The following is a 19,121-nucleotide window of genomic DNA, read 5'->3' as shown; positions in this document are numbered from 1 at the left end:
TCCAAGCATTCAAGTCTGCCAGAATACATCACCAAGATATATTCTGCCTAGGTTCCTGCAATGAACCCCAGGAGAGGCATAACATTAAAACACGTCGTTTTCTGGGGTGGGGGGAGACTCTGGAGTCTGCTGGCAGTCCCAAAACGCCACAACTGTTATGTACTGAAGTTCTCACCCTGGGCCAGCAGCGGGATGCTGTAGATAGTTTTCACTCAGGTCCACATATGCAAATAAGGGATTGAAAGTGACGTTCAGCGATTGGATAGTTACAGAAAATGGTTACTGTTGCGTTCTAGTGGAGCTCTATACAGTGGTACCTCGGGTTACATACGCTTCAGGTTACATACGCTTCAGGTTACAGACCCAGAAATAGTGCTTCAGGTTAAGAAATTTGCTTCAGGATGAGAACAGAAATCGTGCTCCAGCGGTGCGGCAGCAGCGGGAGGCCCTATTAGCTAAAGTGGTGCTTCAGGTTAAGAACAGTTTCAGGTTAAGTACGGACCTCCAGAACAAATTAAGTACTTAACCCGATGTACCACTGTATAAGCAGGCTGGCTGAACCCTTCAGTTCAGTTCCGTTCTGGCCTATGAATAAACAAGAGCTGTTTGAAGAATTGCTGTGTCGTCTGATATGTTCACCCACAACTTAACAACGACAATCCCACTTATGGAGGCTTCTATGAAGAGCTACATTCCATTGGTGGCAATGTGTCAGGGAATGCATGGCAACGGTGGGCGGAGCAGGAGCCAGCAGTGGGCGGAGCCAAAACCATAAGTAGGTGGAGCTAAGACCAAAAGTGGGTGGGGACAAATGCCCCCGTCGCAACACTCCTTCTTTCCCTTTCTCTTCCTACCCACCTGGTGGGAGGAGGCAAGACAGGCTGCTCTTGCAAGATGCCCAAACTGATCACTTGGCAAGATGGCTGCTCTATTGCTGCATCAATTTTTGGCCCTCTTCCTCCAGTTCTTCCCCCACCTTGACCTCTTTCCCACGGGGCTCCCATCTGCATATGAAACTGAGCCAAGAGATGCAAGAAAGTAGACCCAAAACTGAAGAGGTGCATTCCTTCCCCACCTACGGCACTACGAGAACGGGGTTAGCGGCATTTTAAAGGCGCTCCTGCACTCAGTAGGGTTCTCTTATCTCAGAGTCTGGCTCAAAGCTGCAGGGTTTTCTTCTCTGGGGAAGATGTCATAGAATCATAGAATCATAGAGTTGGAAGAGACCACAAGGGCTATCGAGTCCAACCCCCTGCCAAGCAGGAAACACCATCAGAGCACTCCTGACATATGGTTGTCAAGCCTCTGCTTAAAGACCTCCAAAGAAGGAGACTCCACCACACTCCTTGGCAGCAAATTCCACTGTCAAACAGCTCTTACTGTCAGGACGTTCTTCCTAATGTTTAGGTGGTATCTTCTTTCTTGTAGTTTGGATCCATTGCTCCGTGTCCGCTTCTCTGGAGCAGCAGAAAACAACCTTTCTCCCTCCTCTATGTGACATCCTTTTATATATTTGAACATGGCTATCATATCACCCCTTAACCTCCTCTTCTCCGGGCTAAACATGCCCAGCTCCCTTAGCCGTTCCTCATAAGGCATCGTTTCCAGGCCTTTGACCATTTTGGTTGCCCTCCTCTGGACACGTTCCAGTTTGTCAGTGCCAACTAAGGGCAAGGGGGCCAGTGCCAAGGCAGAAGGCTTGAGGACATCTGATACGTGTTATGCCCATTAAGCACCAGGCTCTGCCCTCCCCACATCCTGACAGGTATGCTACTAGGGTCTCCTGCCTTCCTCCACCAGGTCCCACCTCTTCCTGCTTACAGAAGGCCAAGCAAACCCCCAGCCAATGTAGCCTTGGGACGCTGCCCTCTCAGTCATGACATTAATGCAACATCTCTTTTGCTTTCCGTTCCGTCGATTTAAGCGACTCACTGAAACAGCTGCGGCAAAAACCAGAAGTTTATACAGCTGTATTATGTATCTCAGGGAAACATGTGGCATAAACATTAATATTTTGCTACGCTCACCCCTTTCTGACCCCTGTGACTCTGATGTAAAAAGTTTCACTTCATCTTGCTGCAACACACTGAAATTCTTCATTCTGGGTGCATAACGGCAAGAATCTCATCTGTTCTTCTCTGGAGGGGGGGAGGTTTATTGGTTTGTGGGGGTTCCCCACCCCCCGGTGTTTGTTCTTGCCTTTTATTATAAATTTTGTGTCTTTATCTTGTATTTTGATGTTGTGAACCGCCCTGATTTCTGCAGCTGAAGGACGGAAATGCAAATTAATTAATTTCTGTGATCTACTAGGAAACTAAAGAAGCTTAAGCTTCAGGGCCACTAGTCCTGGAGGGGCCACAGAAGCAACTTTAGTCTACAAAAAATGGGTCACACAACTCAAATTGATTTATTTTTTTTGTCATATATATATTTCAACAACCCCAAAGTTTGGGGTTCAGCAGCACAGAGGTTGTGCAGGTATGACAATCTGTCATGGAACAATCCCACTGAAGAAGGTAAGAGGGGTTACCCAGACCTCATTGCTGGTTGAGAAGGAGCCCCTCTAATAGTTCAGAACCACTGAAGGCGGTGAAGGTCCTGTGTGAGTGTCTGCAGGCGGTTGGAGGATAGATGGGGGCTAATGGATTGAGGTTGAATCCTGACAAGACAGAAGTACTGTCTTTGGGGGACAGGAGGCAGGCAGGTGTGGAGGACTCCCTGGTCCTGAATGGGGTAACTGTGCCCCTGAAGGACCAATTACGCAGCCTGGGAGTCATTCTGGACTCACAGCTGTCCATGGAGGCACAGGTCAATTCTGTGTCCAGGGTAGCTGTTTATCAGCTCCATCTGGCACGCAGGCTGAGACCCTACCTGCCCGCAGACTGTCTTGCCAGAGTGGTGCATGCTCCAGTTATTTCTCGTTTAGACTACTGCAATGTGCTCTATGCGGGGCTACATTTGAAGGTGACCCAGAAACTACAACTAATCCAGAATGCGGCAGCTAGACTGGTGACTGGGAGCGGCCGCCGAGACCAAATAACACTGGTCCTGAAAGACCTACACTGGTTCCCAGTACGTGTCCGAGCACGATTCAAAGTGTTGGGGCTGACCTTTAAAGCCCTAAACAGCCTCGGTCCAGTATACCTGAAGGAGCGCCTCCACCCGCATTGTTCAGCCCGGACACTGAAGTCCAGTGCCAAGGGCCTTCTGGCGGTTCCCTCAATGCGAGAAGCCAAGTTACAGGGAACCAGGCAGAGGGCCTTCTCGGTAGTGGCACCCGCCCTGTGAAACGCCTCCCACCAGATGTCAAAGAGAAAACAACTACCAGACTTTTAGGCATCTGAAGGCAGCCCTGCTTAGGGAAGCTTTTAATGTTTAATAGACTATTGTATTTTAATATTCTGTTGGAAGCCACCCAGAGTGGCTGGGGAAACCCAGCCAGATGGGCGGGGTATAAATAAAAAATTATTATTATATTATTATTATTATTCAAGCTTCAGGGCCCCCAAAATGTAGGTCCCCCACTGCCCCAGACCACTACACAGCTAGCTGCTCATGGGAAGCTCTCTTGCAAGATATAGTCTGCCAACAAACACATGACCCAGGCTAGTTATTTTTCAGCTGGTATGGAAAGTAACTGCTGAGAAAACAAGGTTTAATTATCACTGTCGGAATAGAACTGGTGGTAATTAAGATCTGCAGGTCAGAGAGCTCCTTATCCTGTTGCTGATCAGCTGGTTTGTGGAAAGAGGGAATATTGATTTTGCTCCTCCAGAATTGCATTTGCTACCACTGGTAATAACTGTTTTTCTTTTTTCTTTTTCTTTATTATGCTTGCGCACCAACAAAACACAAAAAAACCTGTACATTTACGTCATTTGTTACAAAGATATAAAATTAACAAGAACAACAACTCATGTATTTTGAAAATAAATCTTCTTAAAGTACATCAAACTTCCCATCGTCTCCATTACCACTGGTAATAACTGTTTTTCAGCAATGTTGCACGCCAGTGGTTTGCTTTTTTAAAAAAGAAACAGGACTATAAATGAGTAACTTCATAATGTTGCTCAGTGATTAACTGTGCACCCCTAGCCTTATATATTTTCCACCCTAAAAATCAGAGAAACAATATTTTTCGGAGAACTTAGCTTTTGCTACTTCAAAATATTTCCATCAAGTTAATTAGGAGCCCTAATCTTCCGCTCCAACCTTCTGGCAAATAGTGGAGACCTGTGGAAATGAATGTAGTTAGAACTGAACCCAAAAGGTACTTAGAAGCAAAGGAAGAGGAAATTTCTTGTTTTGTCTCTTTGTGCTTCAACCTATAGAACTGGAGCAAGTAAGAACTGTTAAGTTGTGGGTGAACATATCAGACGACACAGCGATTCTTCAAACAGCTCTTGTTTATTCAGAGGCCAGAACAGAACTGAACTGAAGGGTTCAGTCAGCCTACTTATATAGAGCTCCATATAGCCTGCTTATATAGAGCTCCAGTACAACGTAACTGTAACAATTCCCTAAAACTATCCAATCACTGAACGTCACTTTCAATCCCTTATTTGCATAACTATCTACAGTATCCCCCTGCTGGCCCAGGGTGAGAACTTCAGTACATAACATGAACGATTTCACAATGGACACCATTCATACTTGGAACATCTTTCCTCAACCTGATGTCCTCCAGATACTGTGGACTACAGCTCCCATAATCCCTGATGATTGGCCAAGGTGGCTGGGGCTGATGGTCTTTGCAGTGCAAAACATTTGCAGGACATGAGATTGGGGGGAGCAGACATAGAATCACCCTATGCAACAGAAGATAGGGTTCCTATACTTTAATAGGCAGGTAGAGTGAATTTTGGTAAGTAGCGTATTTTTCGCTCTATAAGAAGCACCAGACCATAAGATGCACCTAGTTTTTGGAGGAGGAAAACAAGGAAAAAAAATATATTCTGAATCTCAGAAGCCAGAACAGCAAGAGGAATCGCTGCACAGCGATCCCTCTTACCGTTCTGGCTTCTGGGATAGCTGTGCAGCCTGCACTCGCTCCATAAGACGCACACACATTTCCCCTTACTTTTTAGGAGGGAAAAAAGTCTTATAGAGCAAAAAATACAGTACTGAGTAAAACTTGCAGTGCTAAGACGCTGCAAGGTACCTGCCAAAATCCATGGAACATACAAGGGTTCGTTGGAAACTGCTGAGAGTTTCTTCACTAGATCAGTCACAACGGGCAGGTTTCCCTGCAGAGCAACAGGTAGTCACAAGCAAGCACTGGCTAGGTCTTAAGACGATATCTCATTCTCTCCCCACTCTACACCCTGAGCCACAATTCTATATACATGAATTTGCATCCCAGAATCTTCTGCGATGTGCAGGGCTTCTGTGATGAAGCCGTCAATGTAGAAGAGGGTCCCTGAAGTTTTTAAAATATACTGTTGTGTATAGCTGTTAACACAGCTTTGTATCTACAAGCTTGCCTGGTCACCAATAGGTGATCAAGAATTCTGCTCAGGCGAGTATACATTAGAATAAATTGGAGTATTCCATCCCTCCTCTGTCATTGATGTGTTCTTACACTGTTTGGGACGAAGGGGTTTTTACTTCCTTCACAACCAGCATGAAAACACAGGCTACTAGGCTTTAGTAACTTTCACAGACTATTTTTTTTTTTGCAAACTTTTGTTTGCAAGCTTCTGTTAATACATAAGAGAAACTCTCTGCTCTACAACATCTGATACCCCTTGTCTACACTCAGTGCCAACCCCAGATACTAGCTTCTGGGAATGAAGTGTTTATAAAGGGGAACTTGGAACTTTGAAGCAACATTCACGCAGAACAGAATCGACTGCTTTTGAGATATGTTATGGCCCAGCTGACAAGTAGCATGTTAGGCCTTGACTTGGAAGGTTAAGATTCAGCTGCTTCCCCTGTTCCTGGGTTAATAACAACCTACTCCACAGGCTTACGGCAAGATACTCCCTGATGTAAATAATAATAAACACATTTCCTCTTCCTTCAGTCTGAGGAAGTGGGACGGGGAGTTTGGACAGGGAGGAATGCAAACTGGCTTCCTTCGCTCGCTGTGTTTATGTTTGTTTAAGAATTTCAGTTATGTGCTGGGCACACATAAAGCGAGGCAACTTTAATTCCTTCTAATCTTCCCCCCTCTGTGCAATAAAGGGCAAAATTCGCCAGAGAAGATGTGTGCATGTGAGATGACCTTTGGGGCTTTCGGAAAAAATAAAGGAATTATTGTTAAAGCACTGAACGGCCAAAAGTGCCGTTTTATATAAACGAGCCTCGTGCTGGTTTGTTTGTGTTACTGTCGGGAGGGAAAGAATCCTAAAATGTTGTTGCCTTTTCACGCTAGCTGGATTCTTTTCCCACTTCGCAAATAGGAAAATAATCCACTTTTTAATTATCTGGCGGATTGACCTTTAAGGACTAGCCTCTTGATTTATTTCCCCGAGGGCAAAAGTGACCCACCTTCACTTTCTGGAAACACTTTTGGATTTGGACAACAACAAAGAAGTTGTGAAAGGAAACATCTTTTAAAAATAATAAAGGTAAACTTTAATGGATCTGCTAAGTAGTGGAAAGGATATCAATGTAGAAAAAATAAAATGGGGTGCATTGGTATACTCTTCTTTCACATACCCGCATTCCCCATAACGGCAGCAGCTCCATTCATAAAATTGTAGAGTTGGAAGAGATCGTGAGGATAATCTAGTCCAACCTCTTGCAATGCAGGAATATGCAGCTGTCCCATATGTCGCAGGAACCCCCCCCCCCAATCATTCAGTTTGTACAAACTCGACACACACACACACACACACACACACTCACACACGACATACGCTACGCTTCTGTTATAAATTAATAGAAAATCAACCATACATCGGATCTGCACTGTTGCACTTTTATTTTACTCCATGAAGGAAGGACTACAAAATTGATACAGGGCAGCCATAATCCCTTGAGCATACCAGCACATACACAGGAGCCCTGCCCAGTTGCTAGGCCAACCCTGATGGTCCTAGACAGAAGACCATCAAGGTCACAAAGAACTTGCATATAGGAGTGGATTCAGCACGGACTGGAACAAAGGACAATGATCAACTCTTCCCTCTGGGGGCAGGAAACTGCAAACTCCCCTTTGTCACCTGGAAAGTACTCATGGGGAAGGGGAAAGGGGGGAACCAGCCAGGTGACAGGATACTCAGGTTACCACCACAACTCCTCCCTCAACCCCTCCTTTTTGTGATGTATCAATGATGTAGTTGTGATGTAGTTCTAGGGGTGTAGTTTGGGGAATTAGTAACTAATAAAAGTTGGGGTCTTCTTTTGTTCTGGGCTTCCATTTTGTTTCACCTGGTGGCAGGTGGGAGTCCTGTCATGACAGTCTTCAATAAAGACCAAGCCTACTGGCTGCTGTTTTGCTCTGGTATTCCTGGCTGGTGTTTTTGTCCAAGGAAGCCCTCAGATTTCTCCGTTAACACATATGAGGATCGAACCTGCAACCTTGGCGTTATCAGCATCATGTTCTACCCAGCTAAGCTATCCGCTTGGATCAGGAGATCAGCCACATTTAAGGTACCAATAACCTTGTATTTGCCTACCATATCCCACGCCATAATATATTTGTTGGGGTTGCATCCAATGGTTCAACAAGAGTAAGGCAGCTTGCCCCAAAGATCTTTCTCTTCTCCATCTCCCCTCTGCACCCTCTCCCTCCATATCCCACATCCAAACCCCTCTTATAGGGTCAGGAGCCATTCCTGGTCACTGGGAGCTGTGCTGTATGGAGCGGTAACAGAAGTGGTTAATGTCTGTAATCAGGTGGAGGGATATTGCTAGTGCTTCTATATTGTCATGTTTACCGAGTGTTTTAATATTTATGTCCCTAAAGCGCTTGCTGAATTACACGGGGAAATTTTCGCGGTACGTAACGGCAATCCAATCCCTGTATCAAATAAAAGGGGAGTGCAAAGTTGCGATTAGAAACTTCCCTTTCAAGACCCAGAACTTGAGAGGTAAAATAATACCTACTATACTCTGCTGCATTTAAAAACCAGCTAAGGAGCATTAAACTGCATTCAGGTATCCTGCAAACCATTTCCTGCAAGCGCAAAAGGAGGAAATTAGAAGTGACTTCTCTCTCCTCCATCATCATTATCTTCTTCCAATTTTCTGGACCGTGGAGAACATTTCACACATTTACGTCTTTTTACTGTGTGCAACAATATGGACAAACGGATTCTTCAGTCTCTCGGTCTCTCTCATTTTCCCTTTTTGTACTTTGAGCAAACATCTTCGTCTATTTGAAGCTGCGTCCCCTCCCCCCCCCTTAATATTGTGAAATAAATGAATGGATTATTATTGTTGAATTATTATTTATTTAACACTCGAGTCACTTTTGTTACAAAAGCTCAAAGGAACAAACACATACATTTAAAAAACCCCAGCATAAAACAAACGGGAAAAGGGAAAAACTAAAAACCTGAAAAAGATGTGTCTTTTCCCAAGCAAACCATAGCATGTCATTGATCTGTTTTCAGTTATCTCCACTGGAGCGAGATCCCTCCATTCAATTTTAGGTGAGTCCACCTGCCTCACCTCCTGACTGGAGTCCTATGCACAGTCTCCACTGTTCAACATCCACCTCCCGACCCTCTGTAGAGGTTTCTGGTGGATAGAGAAGGTTGATTTTGAGAGAAGTCTTCTCTCTCTCGGCTGTGACCTGGACTCACAGCTGTCCATGGAGGTGCAGGTCAATTCTGTGTCCAGGGCGGCTGTCCACCAGCTCCACCTGGTACGCAGGCTGAGACCCTCCCTGCCCGCAGACTGTCTCGCCAGAGTGGTGCATGCTCTGGTTATCTCCCGCTTGGACTACTGCAATGCGCTCTACATGGGGCTACCTTTGAAGGTGACTTGGAAACTAGTTAATCCAGAATGCAGCAGCTAGACTGCTGACTGGGAGTGGCCACCGAGACCACATAACACCGGTCTTGAAAGGCCTACTTTGGCTTCCAGTACGTTTCCAAGCACAATTCAAAGTGTTGGTGCTGACCTTTGAAGCCCTAAATGGCCTAGGCCCAGTATACCTGAAGGAGCGTCTCCATCCCATTGTTCAGCCCGGACACTGAGGTACAGCGCCAAGGGCCTTCTGGCGGTTCCCTCACTGCAAGAAGTGCAGCCAGATGGGCGGGGTATAAATAATAAATTATTATTATTATTATTATTATTATTATTATTATTATTATTATTATTATTATTAATATAAGGTGTGGTGGTGAACAGGCAGAGACGCCCTCTTGGCACTCACCAGAATGGGGCATAGCAAGGCACCCAAGAGCTCAGGGGAGCTGCAGTTTGGCACAAACACCTGTGGTGCTGCCACTGCCAACTCAGACCTCCCCATACCTGGCTGGCACTTCCCCCTGTTCTATTGTTGTGGGGGCAGCAGGGCTGATGCCCCTCTGACCCCCACCCCAAAATATGCTGTTGTGGCACAAAATGCTAAACATTTATCACAGGGCTACACCTTTGTCTTTTTCCTTAATTAATTACAGGTGTGTGTGGGGGGGTGTTGGTATTGTTTTCGGAACAAATAAGGAAATAATGGCCCAACAGGAACATGTGTGTGGATGCAGGAATGCTTAAGCGGAGTTGTGAACTAACTTTTTTTTTTTTTACTGTAGCTTATATTCCCACCCACCCATTCTGGTCTTCTGAGGCACCAGACGTGCAGCCATTTTGTGGCTGCTTCTGCAGAAACATTTCCAAAAAGCAAACAGTTGGAAATGGCCCTTGGGTGGCGGCTTATCTAAATTCTGGGCTGCAAAATCCTAGAAGGCTCCCTTGGCTTTAGCCATGATCCTACCCATCGAGCGTGGCAGTGGGATCACCAATGCTTAACTCAAAACAACTATCAGCATGCATGGAGGAAAAAGAAACATAAACAGGAGAGGGTTCAGCAAACGAGATTTAAAAGCTAATCCTGCAAACATACTTCGGAATGCATGCAATTATCTCAAGGCCTTCGCAAACCACTTTATCTAGATGTTTGTTTGCAGTGGAAGGCGTGCCAGAATGAGAGCTCTTTGCACAGAGATTGCTGCACTTGTGTTCCTTCTAAAGTCAAGGCAACCAGGCTGGGAAGCACCTACTGTGTATTATAAAAATCAAGTCTTCGGAGCCTCACACAACTACAGCCAAACACATGTGGTTAATATGATAGCACTGCAACAGTACTGTAAGTGAATTGGGGATGTTGCAGGCAGTTGAAGCTCAAAGACTGGGAAGCGTAGCTCCCTGAGGGGGACAGAGGTCTCCAAACAACTTCTGGCACCGTTAACAAACTACAATTCTCTCTTTTCTTTTTTTTAAAATAATTTTTATTCATTTTCCAAACAAATTTTATACAATCAACAAATTATTTTACACTCATTCTTCAATTTTTGACTTCCCTCAGTTTCTCTGTCAATCTTTTGTAAAATTTCTATTTATTGACGCATTTCTAAACATGATATTGCCTTTCCCAACTCCTTTTCCTCTTACTCTCTTTTTTGCGATATTTCTTACTATCTCACAGTCTCTTCAAAACAACAAACTACAATCCTCAGGATTCTTTGGGAGAAAGCCATGACTGTTAAAGCAGTGAAACAGCGCTTAAATGTATGGAGTGGGTTTGGCCCAAATGCAGCCTTTATTTATCATTCATTCTGATTTCAAAGAATCATAGAAACAAATTGGAAGGGACCCTGAGGATCATCTAGGTCATGGGTAGGCAAACTAAGGCCCGGAGTCCAGATCTGGCCCAATCGCCTTCTCATTCTGGCCTGCGGACAGTCCAGGAATCAGCATGTTTTTACATTAGTAGAATGTGTCCTTTTATTTAAAATGCATCTCTGGGTTATTTGTGGGGCATAGGAATTCGTTCATATTTTTTTCCAAAATATAGTCCGGCCCCCCACAAGGTCTGAGGGACAGTGGACCGGCCCCCTGCTGAAAAAGTCTGCTGAGCCCTGATCTAGCCCAACCCCCTGCAATGCAGGAATATGCAGCTGTCCTGTGAGGGATTGTGGGGTGGCTATACGACAAAGAGCATTCGTCCTGATTTCCTTGTGAAGAGTTATACCGTATTTTTCGCTCCATAGGGCGCACCTGACCATAGGGCGCACCTAGTTTTCAGAGGGGGAAATCAAGGGAAAAAATATGATTCCCCTGAGGAGATTTCACCCCTCCCATACCCAAGAATCTCCTGAGAATCTCCTGAGGTCTCTGCTGACTCTACAGAGAGGAGGAGCAATGTACTGCTCTCTACTTAATTAGTCAAGTGAGTGAATATCTGTGTGTGAGAGAGTCAGTCAGTGTGTTGGAGAGAGAGTGCAAGAGATCGTGTTTATAGATAAGATTGCTGCTAAGAGCAGCTGCAGGCACTCAGAGTATAGCATTGATTTATGCTCAGAATATTTAGCTCTGTATATAGTCTTGTATTATAGCTGTAGTTATAGAATAAAGGAGGATATTTTACAGAGCTGCTCTCCGAGTGGTTTATACTCTGCAAGATTCTGCAAAACGCTGCTGCGCAACGACTGTATTATTGAGACAGTGAATCCGGTGCTCTCAGCTCCAAGCTGTGAGTCCACAGCACTGTGGCCTGTTCCTGTGGGAAAGGAGGTCTCTGGCAGTGCTACCCCAGCTCGCCTAGCCCAGTCGGGGCTGTAGTGCATGAGTCCAGTTAGTACACTGGCTCAAGGGCGATGCTGACATCCCCCCCCCCAGCTCTGGGAGCAGCGGACAGGCTGCAGGCAGCCTGTGCGCTTCTCCCAGACCTTCTCCCTGCTTTTACGGGAGGTGGGGGAATTCCCCCACCTCCTGCAGAAGCCCACAGAAGCCGTGTGCTCTTTAAAAGGGCTGCACGGCTTCTCCTGGCTTTTCTGGGAGGTGGGGGAATTCCCTCACCTCTCACAAAAACCCGCAGGAGCCGCTCGCTCTTTAAAAGGCGCGTGGCTCCTGTGGGCTTTTCTACGAGGTGGGAGAAGGGACTGATGCGGCCAGTCAGTCCCTTCTCCCTCCTGGGGAAAAGCCTGCAAGAGAGCACGGATCTTGTGTGCGGCTCTTGGGGGCTTTTCTCGCCTGCCTCCCCCCTGCATTCGCTCCATAGGGCACACACAAATTTTCTCTTGCTTTTTAGGAGAGAAAAAGTGCATCCTATAGAGCGAAAAATACGGTCTGTCTTTTCACTGATCATTAGTTCATTCCCATTTTTCACTACGTTTTCCCGTACTTTGCAAAAAAACATGCTGTTGTTTTTTTTAAAGTGGGCTTGTTGCACTAGGGCAGTGAATCTTTTTTATCCACTTCAGTTGCACAACACTAAATTTCTTGAACTCCTCCTGCAAAATAGTGACAACAAAGGCACCACTTGTGTGCACATGAGAACACAGAAGGAGGACCACTGGAACAGACCAAGGAGTTTGATAGTCCACCACCTCATCTTTAGGAGCAACAGCCTGTCAGTCAATGAATTTGTTCTTCACTTGTCCCCGTACCCATCTGTGGTGGTTAAGCAATTGGAGCTGATGGCTTTGCTTGCCCGAGATGGAATTCTGGATTTCTGGGCCACAGAAAATATATCTTGAAAGGCTGGTGCCAAAAGACGTGGGTGGAGCTGTGGTCTAAACCACTGAGCCTCTTGGACTTGCAGACTGGAAGGTTGGCTGTTCGAATCCCTGCAACGGAGTGAGCTCCCATTGCTTTGTCCCAGCTTCTACCAACCTAGCAGTTCAAAAGCACGCCAGTGCAAGTAGATAAATAGGTAGCGCTGTGGCGAGAAGGTAAACAGCGTTTCTGTGCGCTCTGGTTTCTATCACGGTGTTCCATTGTGCCGGAAGCAGTTTAGTCATGCTGGCCCCATGACCCAGAAAGCTGTCTGTGGAGAAACGCCAGTTCCCTCGGTCTGAAAGTGAGATGAGCGCCACACCCCATAGTCGCCTTTGACTGGACTTAACCTTTACCAAAAGAAGTATTTGGAAGAGTATGCCCCCAGAGCCACACAGCATCAATAATGATATCACTCTTGTTTATTACTTCACTGTTATCTAGCTGCTAACGGATAAAATGAATGACTGGAGTACTTTACTGAAACTTTCACAAAGCTTGAAATGTTTTTCTAAGCAATTTTATTTCACTTTTACTAGACCTCTGGTCTAGATGACACAAGTTCACCTTAAGATGGGGACCAAAATATGAAGAATGCGGAACGTGGGACTCTCCAAAAGCAGTTGGACTCCAACTCCCATCATACCTGGCCTGGGATCTGGAAGGCCACAGCTCCCCCCAACCTGATACCTTGTAGATGTTGTTGGACTACAACTCCCATCAGCCCCAGTGAGCATTTGCTGGGGCTGATGGGAATTGTTGTGCCACCACCTGTAGAGGACATCGTGTTGGCAGAGGCTGTTATGAGGTAAGAGTCACACACAATAAGTTTATTCAGATAACACACTTTCCTCTCCTGTCCCAGTTATCCAGAGCGAACCCTTTCTAAACCTCTTAGCTCTTCACTCCTGTTAAAATCAAGGCAAGAAAATGAGACGAAGGGTAATTTGCACATTTCACTCACATCAACTGAAATAACACCCCCCCAAAAAACATGGCAGGACTTTAATGTGAAATTGCCCCATGGCCACACTCAGTATATCATGAGAGGCACTCAATGCTCTTGCTTTGACTTTAGAACTAACAGACCTGCAGCAAATTTAGACTCTTGTTACAACAGGGACGGCACAGATGCCATAAAGATTTGCATTGGAAATGGGCACTTACAAGTCTCTCTCCCGAAAGAACTTCCAGCAGTTTGATAAGCATCCGTCCATCGCGAAGGTCGGCGTACAAGTCCGTAATTCTACAGGACACACGTGCCAAGTGAGAGTTAACCCACTTCGTGAAAGTCTTCTTTTGGACTGCCTCTCGTTCATCTGGTGAAAAGACGTACAAAAGAATGGCAGAGTTTAAGCAGGGATGCAATCAAAGCACATCCTGATAAGACACTTCTTTGAGTGCATGACATGATCACACCCCCTGGTCCATCAAGCCCAGAAGTCTCTCCCAAATCGCAGTGGTACTTCCTGGATCAGCTGGCCAGGAATTTTTAAAATTGCACATCCCAGAGGGGACCTGGGACTGTCTACGTTTAGGCTGAGCTACTGACCCGCCTTGTTTCCTAGAACCATTACAACCACCAATATTGTCATCCATGTTCGCCCACGATACCCAAAGGATCACCACAAGCACTGGTTACAGGAGCCTGTAGTTTACCGTATTTTCCGCTCTATAAGATGCACCAGACCATAAGATGCACCTAGTTTTTGGAGGAGGAAAACAAGGAAAAAAATATTCTGAATCCCAGAAGAGGCTTTGTGTGGCTAAGCCAGAAGCTAGAACGGCGAGAGGGAGCACTGCGCAGCGATCCCTCTCGCTGTTCTGGCTTCTGGGATAGCTGCGCAGCCTGCATTCGCTCCATAGGAGGGAAAAAGTGTGTCTTATAGAGGGAAAAATACGTTAAGTCTCACTTGGCACAGGAAGATGCCTTCTATCATGCCAGACCATTGCCCTGTTTAGCTCAGTGCTGTTGACACTGAATGTCTGCGGCTATCCACAGAGCTCAAGCTGTTCCCCTTATTCTGCGTTGATTTAGCTCTTCTAATAAAAAAATGAAAGGGAGGGAAGATCGCCTAATGCAGTGTTTCTCAGACTTGGGTCTGCTGCTATTGCTGGACTACAAATCCCATCATCCCTAGCTAGGAGGACCAGTTGTCAGGGATGATGGGAGTTGTACTCCAGCAACAGCCTGGGAAACGAAGTTTATGAAACACTGAAATTTGTATGAATGGTTCTAAAGCCCCACAAGGTTTGAAGTTAATCTGGTTTTACAGAAACACATGGCCAAACAGGGGCCAGCTTTGGCTGAGTTCTTGGGAGCACTTTCACAATTGTTTGCACGGCCAGTTGTTGGGCAACACAGAGTTGTTTTGCCGTTGCACAAGAGCAGCACTCCAGACAGGTCACCATGCGACTGCCCAGTGACCTTGGGTTGTATTCAAAGGCGGTTCTGTCTTATTTAAAAAATAAAAACCAGCTCATGTAAAGCAGGGCACGTGATTCCCTCTTACCCACTTCCCAAAATCTGCACATGAGGATTGTGGGATCTTAAAGGAACAGAATAAGTTATGGCATAGAAGGCTGCAGCGGTGAGGATCAGTGAAGATAAGAGTATTCTGATTTGTAGAAACACTTTACAGCAAGGTAAAACCCCATTTGATACAACTGCCTTTAATTTTTTGTTAATCATTCCCCCCCCAAAAAAAACACCATAGGGTAATATTTAAATAAAATAAAAATAAAAATTTAAAGCTCTGTGGCAAAGCACATCTTTGCATACTGGCGATCTCATGCTTTTGCCTGTGTTAGAGGTTCTCAGGTAGCAGAGCTGGTGAAGATCCTAGATTGAGATCTTGGGAGACCCACTGTCAGAGCACAGCAGTGCAAGATCCCGACCCCCTAAACAATCTTGGACGCATTCAAAATTAAGTTGCAATGCCCTGCCCCTCCCAGTCCGCCCCCACAAAAAAAGAACAACCTCAGCCTGTTGTTTTCTAAAGACCTTTTGTGATTATTTCCCCTCACAATAATGGTAGCAATACTGTCTGCACAGGACACACAAGACTTTGGGAGGATTTGTGCTTGGAGAGGTGAATTCCCTCTATATTCTAGCCATGGAGCCCACATTCTTTGCTTTCACTGCAAATAAACCTTGAGACAGAGGTCTGGCTGTGGTGGTCAGCCTATGCCATTCATTTAATTGCTAATTTTCTAGCCTGCCCTTCTTCCCAAAGGAGCCCTGGGTGGCAATCAGCAAAACAGTAACTTTTTTCAATTGAAAACATCTTTAAAAAACCAAACAAAAACAAACACATATCCTCACAGCCAATCATTTCAAGCATTTACAGGAACTATATTTCAGCCCTGAGATGCCTGTGTGAACAGGGAACCCACTTCAGGCTGGAGGGGAAGGTTGACACACGAATGAATGTTCCTCCACATGATAACAAGAGTTTCTGGCACATGTAAACATGGAAGTCAGGAACACATGTTCTAGGCCGCACCTCCACCATCCATTTAAAGCATGACGATACCTTTCATTCATAGCTTCCACCAAAGAATTCTGGGAGTTGTAGTTTGGTTAAGGGTGTTGGCACTTACTCCCCAGCATTCCCTGTGAGGAGGGACTGGTTGTTCAAGGATAGTAGCCTAGGGAAAGGAATAGGGGCCTCTGAACGACTACCAGTACCCTTGACAAACTACAGTTCCCAGAATGCTTTGGGGAAGCCATGATTGTTTAAAGTGGCATCACAGGGCTTTAAATGTGTGAAATGTAGTTCCAGTTTTCAATAATAATAATAATAATAATAATAATAATAATAATAATAATAATAATAATAATATATTTATACCCCGCCCATCTAGCTGGGTTTCCCCAGCCACCCTGGGTGGCTTCCTACTGAATATTAAAAACCATACAGCATCAGACATTAAAAACATCCCTAAACTGGGCCGCCTTCCGTTGTCTTTTAAAAGTAAAATAGTTGTTTATTTCCTTGACATCTGAAGGAAGGGCGTTCCACAGGGTGGGGGCCACTACCGAGAAGGCCCTCTGTCTGGTTCCCTGTAACCTCACTTCTTGCAGTGAGGGAACCGCCAGAAGGCCCTCAGCGCTGGACCTCAGTGTCCGAGTTGAACGATGGGGGTGGAGATGTTCCTTCAGGTATACTGGACCGAGGCCATTTAGGGCTATTAAAGATCAGCACCAACACTTTGAATTGTGCTCGAAAACGTACTGGGAGCCAATGGAGATCTTTCAGGACCGGTGTTATATGGTCTCGGCGGCCACTCCCAGTCACCAGTCTAGCTGCCGCATTCTGGATTAATTGCAGTTTCCGGGTCACCTTCAAAGGTAGCCCCAGGTAGAGCACATTGCAGTAGTCCAAGCGGGCGATAACCAGAGCATGCACCACTCTGGCGAGACAGTCTGCTGGCAGGTAGGATCTCAGCCTACGTACCAGGTGGAGCTGGTAGACAGCTGCCCTGGACACAGAACTGACCTGCGCCTCCATGGACAGTGGCAAGTCCAAAATGACTCCCAGGCTGCACACCTTTTCCTTCAGGGGCACAGTTACTCCATTCAGGACCAGGGAGTCCTCCACACCCACCTGCCCCCTGTCCCCCCAAAACAGTACTTCTGTATTGTCAGGATTCAACCTCCTGACAAGAAGGGAAGCTCTCCATGGTGAAGCATTCGATCAAAGAAGCCCTGACCTTCCGTTTGAGGTGTGGCAGAGTTATTAGGCTTCTTGTCTGTTGCTAACCTCCGGCTTCAATACGCTACAGACCTTTGCTCTGTGACATCACTTTCTGTGGTGCGTGTGTGTGTTTTATATTAAGCCTCCATTCCTGTTGCTGTTGTAACTGTTGCCTCATGGCTACAAAGTACACCCAACTTTACTTCCGTTGCAACACTGGAATGCGAAACATCCAAGTGGAGGCTGGAGAGGTTGAAATGATTCGGGCAAACAGAACAGGGAGGTGATCCCCTTCGCTAGAAAGCACAAACCTCATTTTAGCAAAGCAAAATACTTTAAAACCCTATAAGGCCTAGGGCCCTAGTACCTACAGGACTACCTCTCCTGGGATGCCCCACAGAGGACCTTATGGTTTGCAAATAATAACACTTTGGAGGTCCCGAGCCTCAAGGAGATTAGACTGGTGTCGACCGGGGCCAAGGCCTTTTTGGTGGAATGCTCTGCCACAAGAGACCAGGGTCCTGTGGGATTTGACATCTTTCTGCAGGGCCTGCAAGATGGAGCTGTTCCGCCAGGCCTTTGGTCGGGGTTCAGTCTGACTCCCTCTCCCCTTTCATAAGAACTTGCATGAAAGTGGCCTCCTAATTTTTCTCATAGGCCCATATAAGTTCAGCACAAACAGCTGGGCCTGGTGAGCATTTAAGGTCCCCAACCCTAATCTGATTGGATTTTATTCTGATCCTGATCTGATTTGAGGATGTATTTTAATTGATTGTCTGATTTTATGTTAATATGTTATACATTTGATGATGTTAGCTGCTGAGCCTGGTTTTGGGCAGGGTATAAATAAAAATTATTATTATTACCAATGAACGAGTGGCATTGAGTTGTCCTTGTATGAGTATGGCATAATCTCATTGTTTGCTATCATCTCTGAAGGTTAACAGGAATCTTTCTCACCCAATTATTTAAAACTAGCATCAGTGTGTGTGTGTGTGTGTGTGTGTGTGTGTGTAGATATATATAAAATCCACAGTTGAATTTTTTTTTACCCCCATCTTTAACTGTCTTGGATATGAAATTGTTTTAAAATATGCAATAGTTTAATATATGTTTTTACTGCTGAAGGTCATGTTGTTAAATTGCCTTTGAGGTGTCTCACAGGAAGTAATTCATAAATGGAATGGAATGGAAATTTTGAAAAATCTCCTGAGTAATGGGCACAGTTATGCAGATGTTCTGTGTTCAATGGGCCAGCAAAGAGGCAAGCCCATGTAGGCTAGAACATCATCATCATCATCATCATCATCATCATACCCCACCCATCTGGCTGGGTTTCCCAAGCAACTGTGGGCAGCTTACAGCATATATAAAAACATAGTAAAATATCAAGCATTAAAAAGAACTCCACTGACAAATTTGGTTGCTGTCCTCCACCATCCATGAGAAAACGCAGTAACGCAATAGAGACTCACAACTCTTATTTATGCCTGCCAAAATATGGATAAATTGCCATGGAAAGGTTGCCTGGAGTCCAGAAGAACAGTATTTTGCAGGATGAAGTTGAGCCAATACCAGAATTTTGAGTTTGCACATTTATAGTGGATTGAAGTGTTCTGTCACCCCTAGTGTAACAAATCCGCTTTTTAAGAAAAAAATTAAAAATGACTCTCTGTAGTTTGACTATCAGGAAGAATTAGACATACTACCTAAGCAAAGCAGGATGAGTGCACAAACAAATCAAAACTA

The 19,121-nt window shown here is 45.4% G+C and overlaps 1 protein-coding gene across 2 annotated transcripts in view; it reads right to left on the bottom strand.

Moving 5' to 3' along the window:
* SPTBN1 (spectrin beta, non-erythrocytic 1) overlaps positions 1–19,121 on the bottom strand; it is a 234,962-nt gene that overhangs the window by 83,344 nt on the left and 132,497 nt on the right. For both annotated transcript variants that reach the window (XM_083732935.1, XM_083732936.1), the window contains one exon: positions 13,840–13,991. In XM_083732935.1, coding sequence (XP_083589061.1) covers positions 13,840–13,991 — 152 coding nt within the window. The remainder of the gene's footprint in view (positions 1–13,839; positions 13,992–19,121) is intronic.

Source organism: Podarcis gaigeae (assembly GCF_964106915.1).
Source record: "Podarcis gaigeae genome assembly, chromosome: 3".
Taxonomy (NCBI): Eukaryota; Metazoa; Chordata; class Lepidosauria; order Squamata; family Lacertidae; genus Podarcis; species Podarcis gaigeae.
Note: the sequence above shows the minus strand (reverse complement) of the source record. Positions and strands in the feature narration are given on the sequence as shown.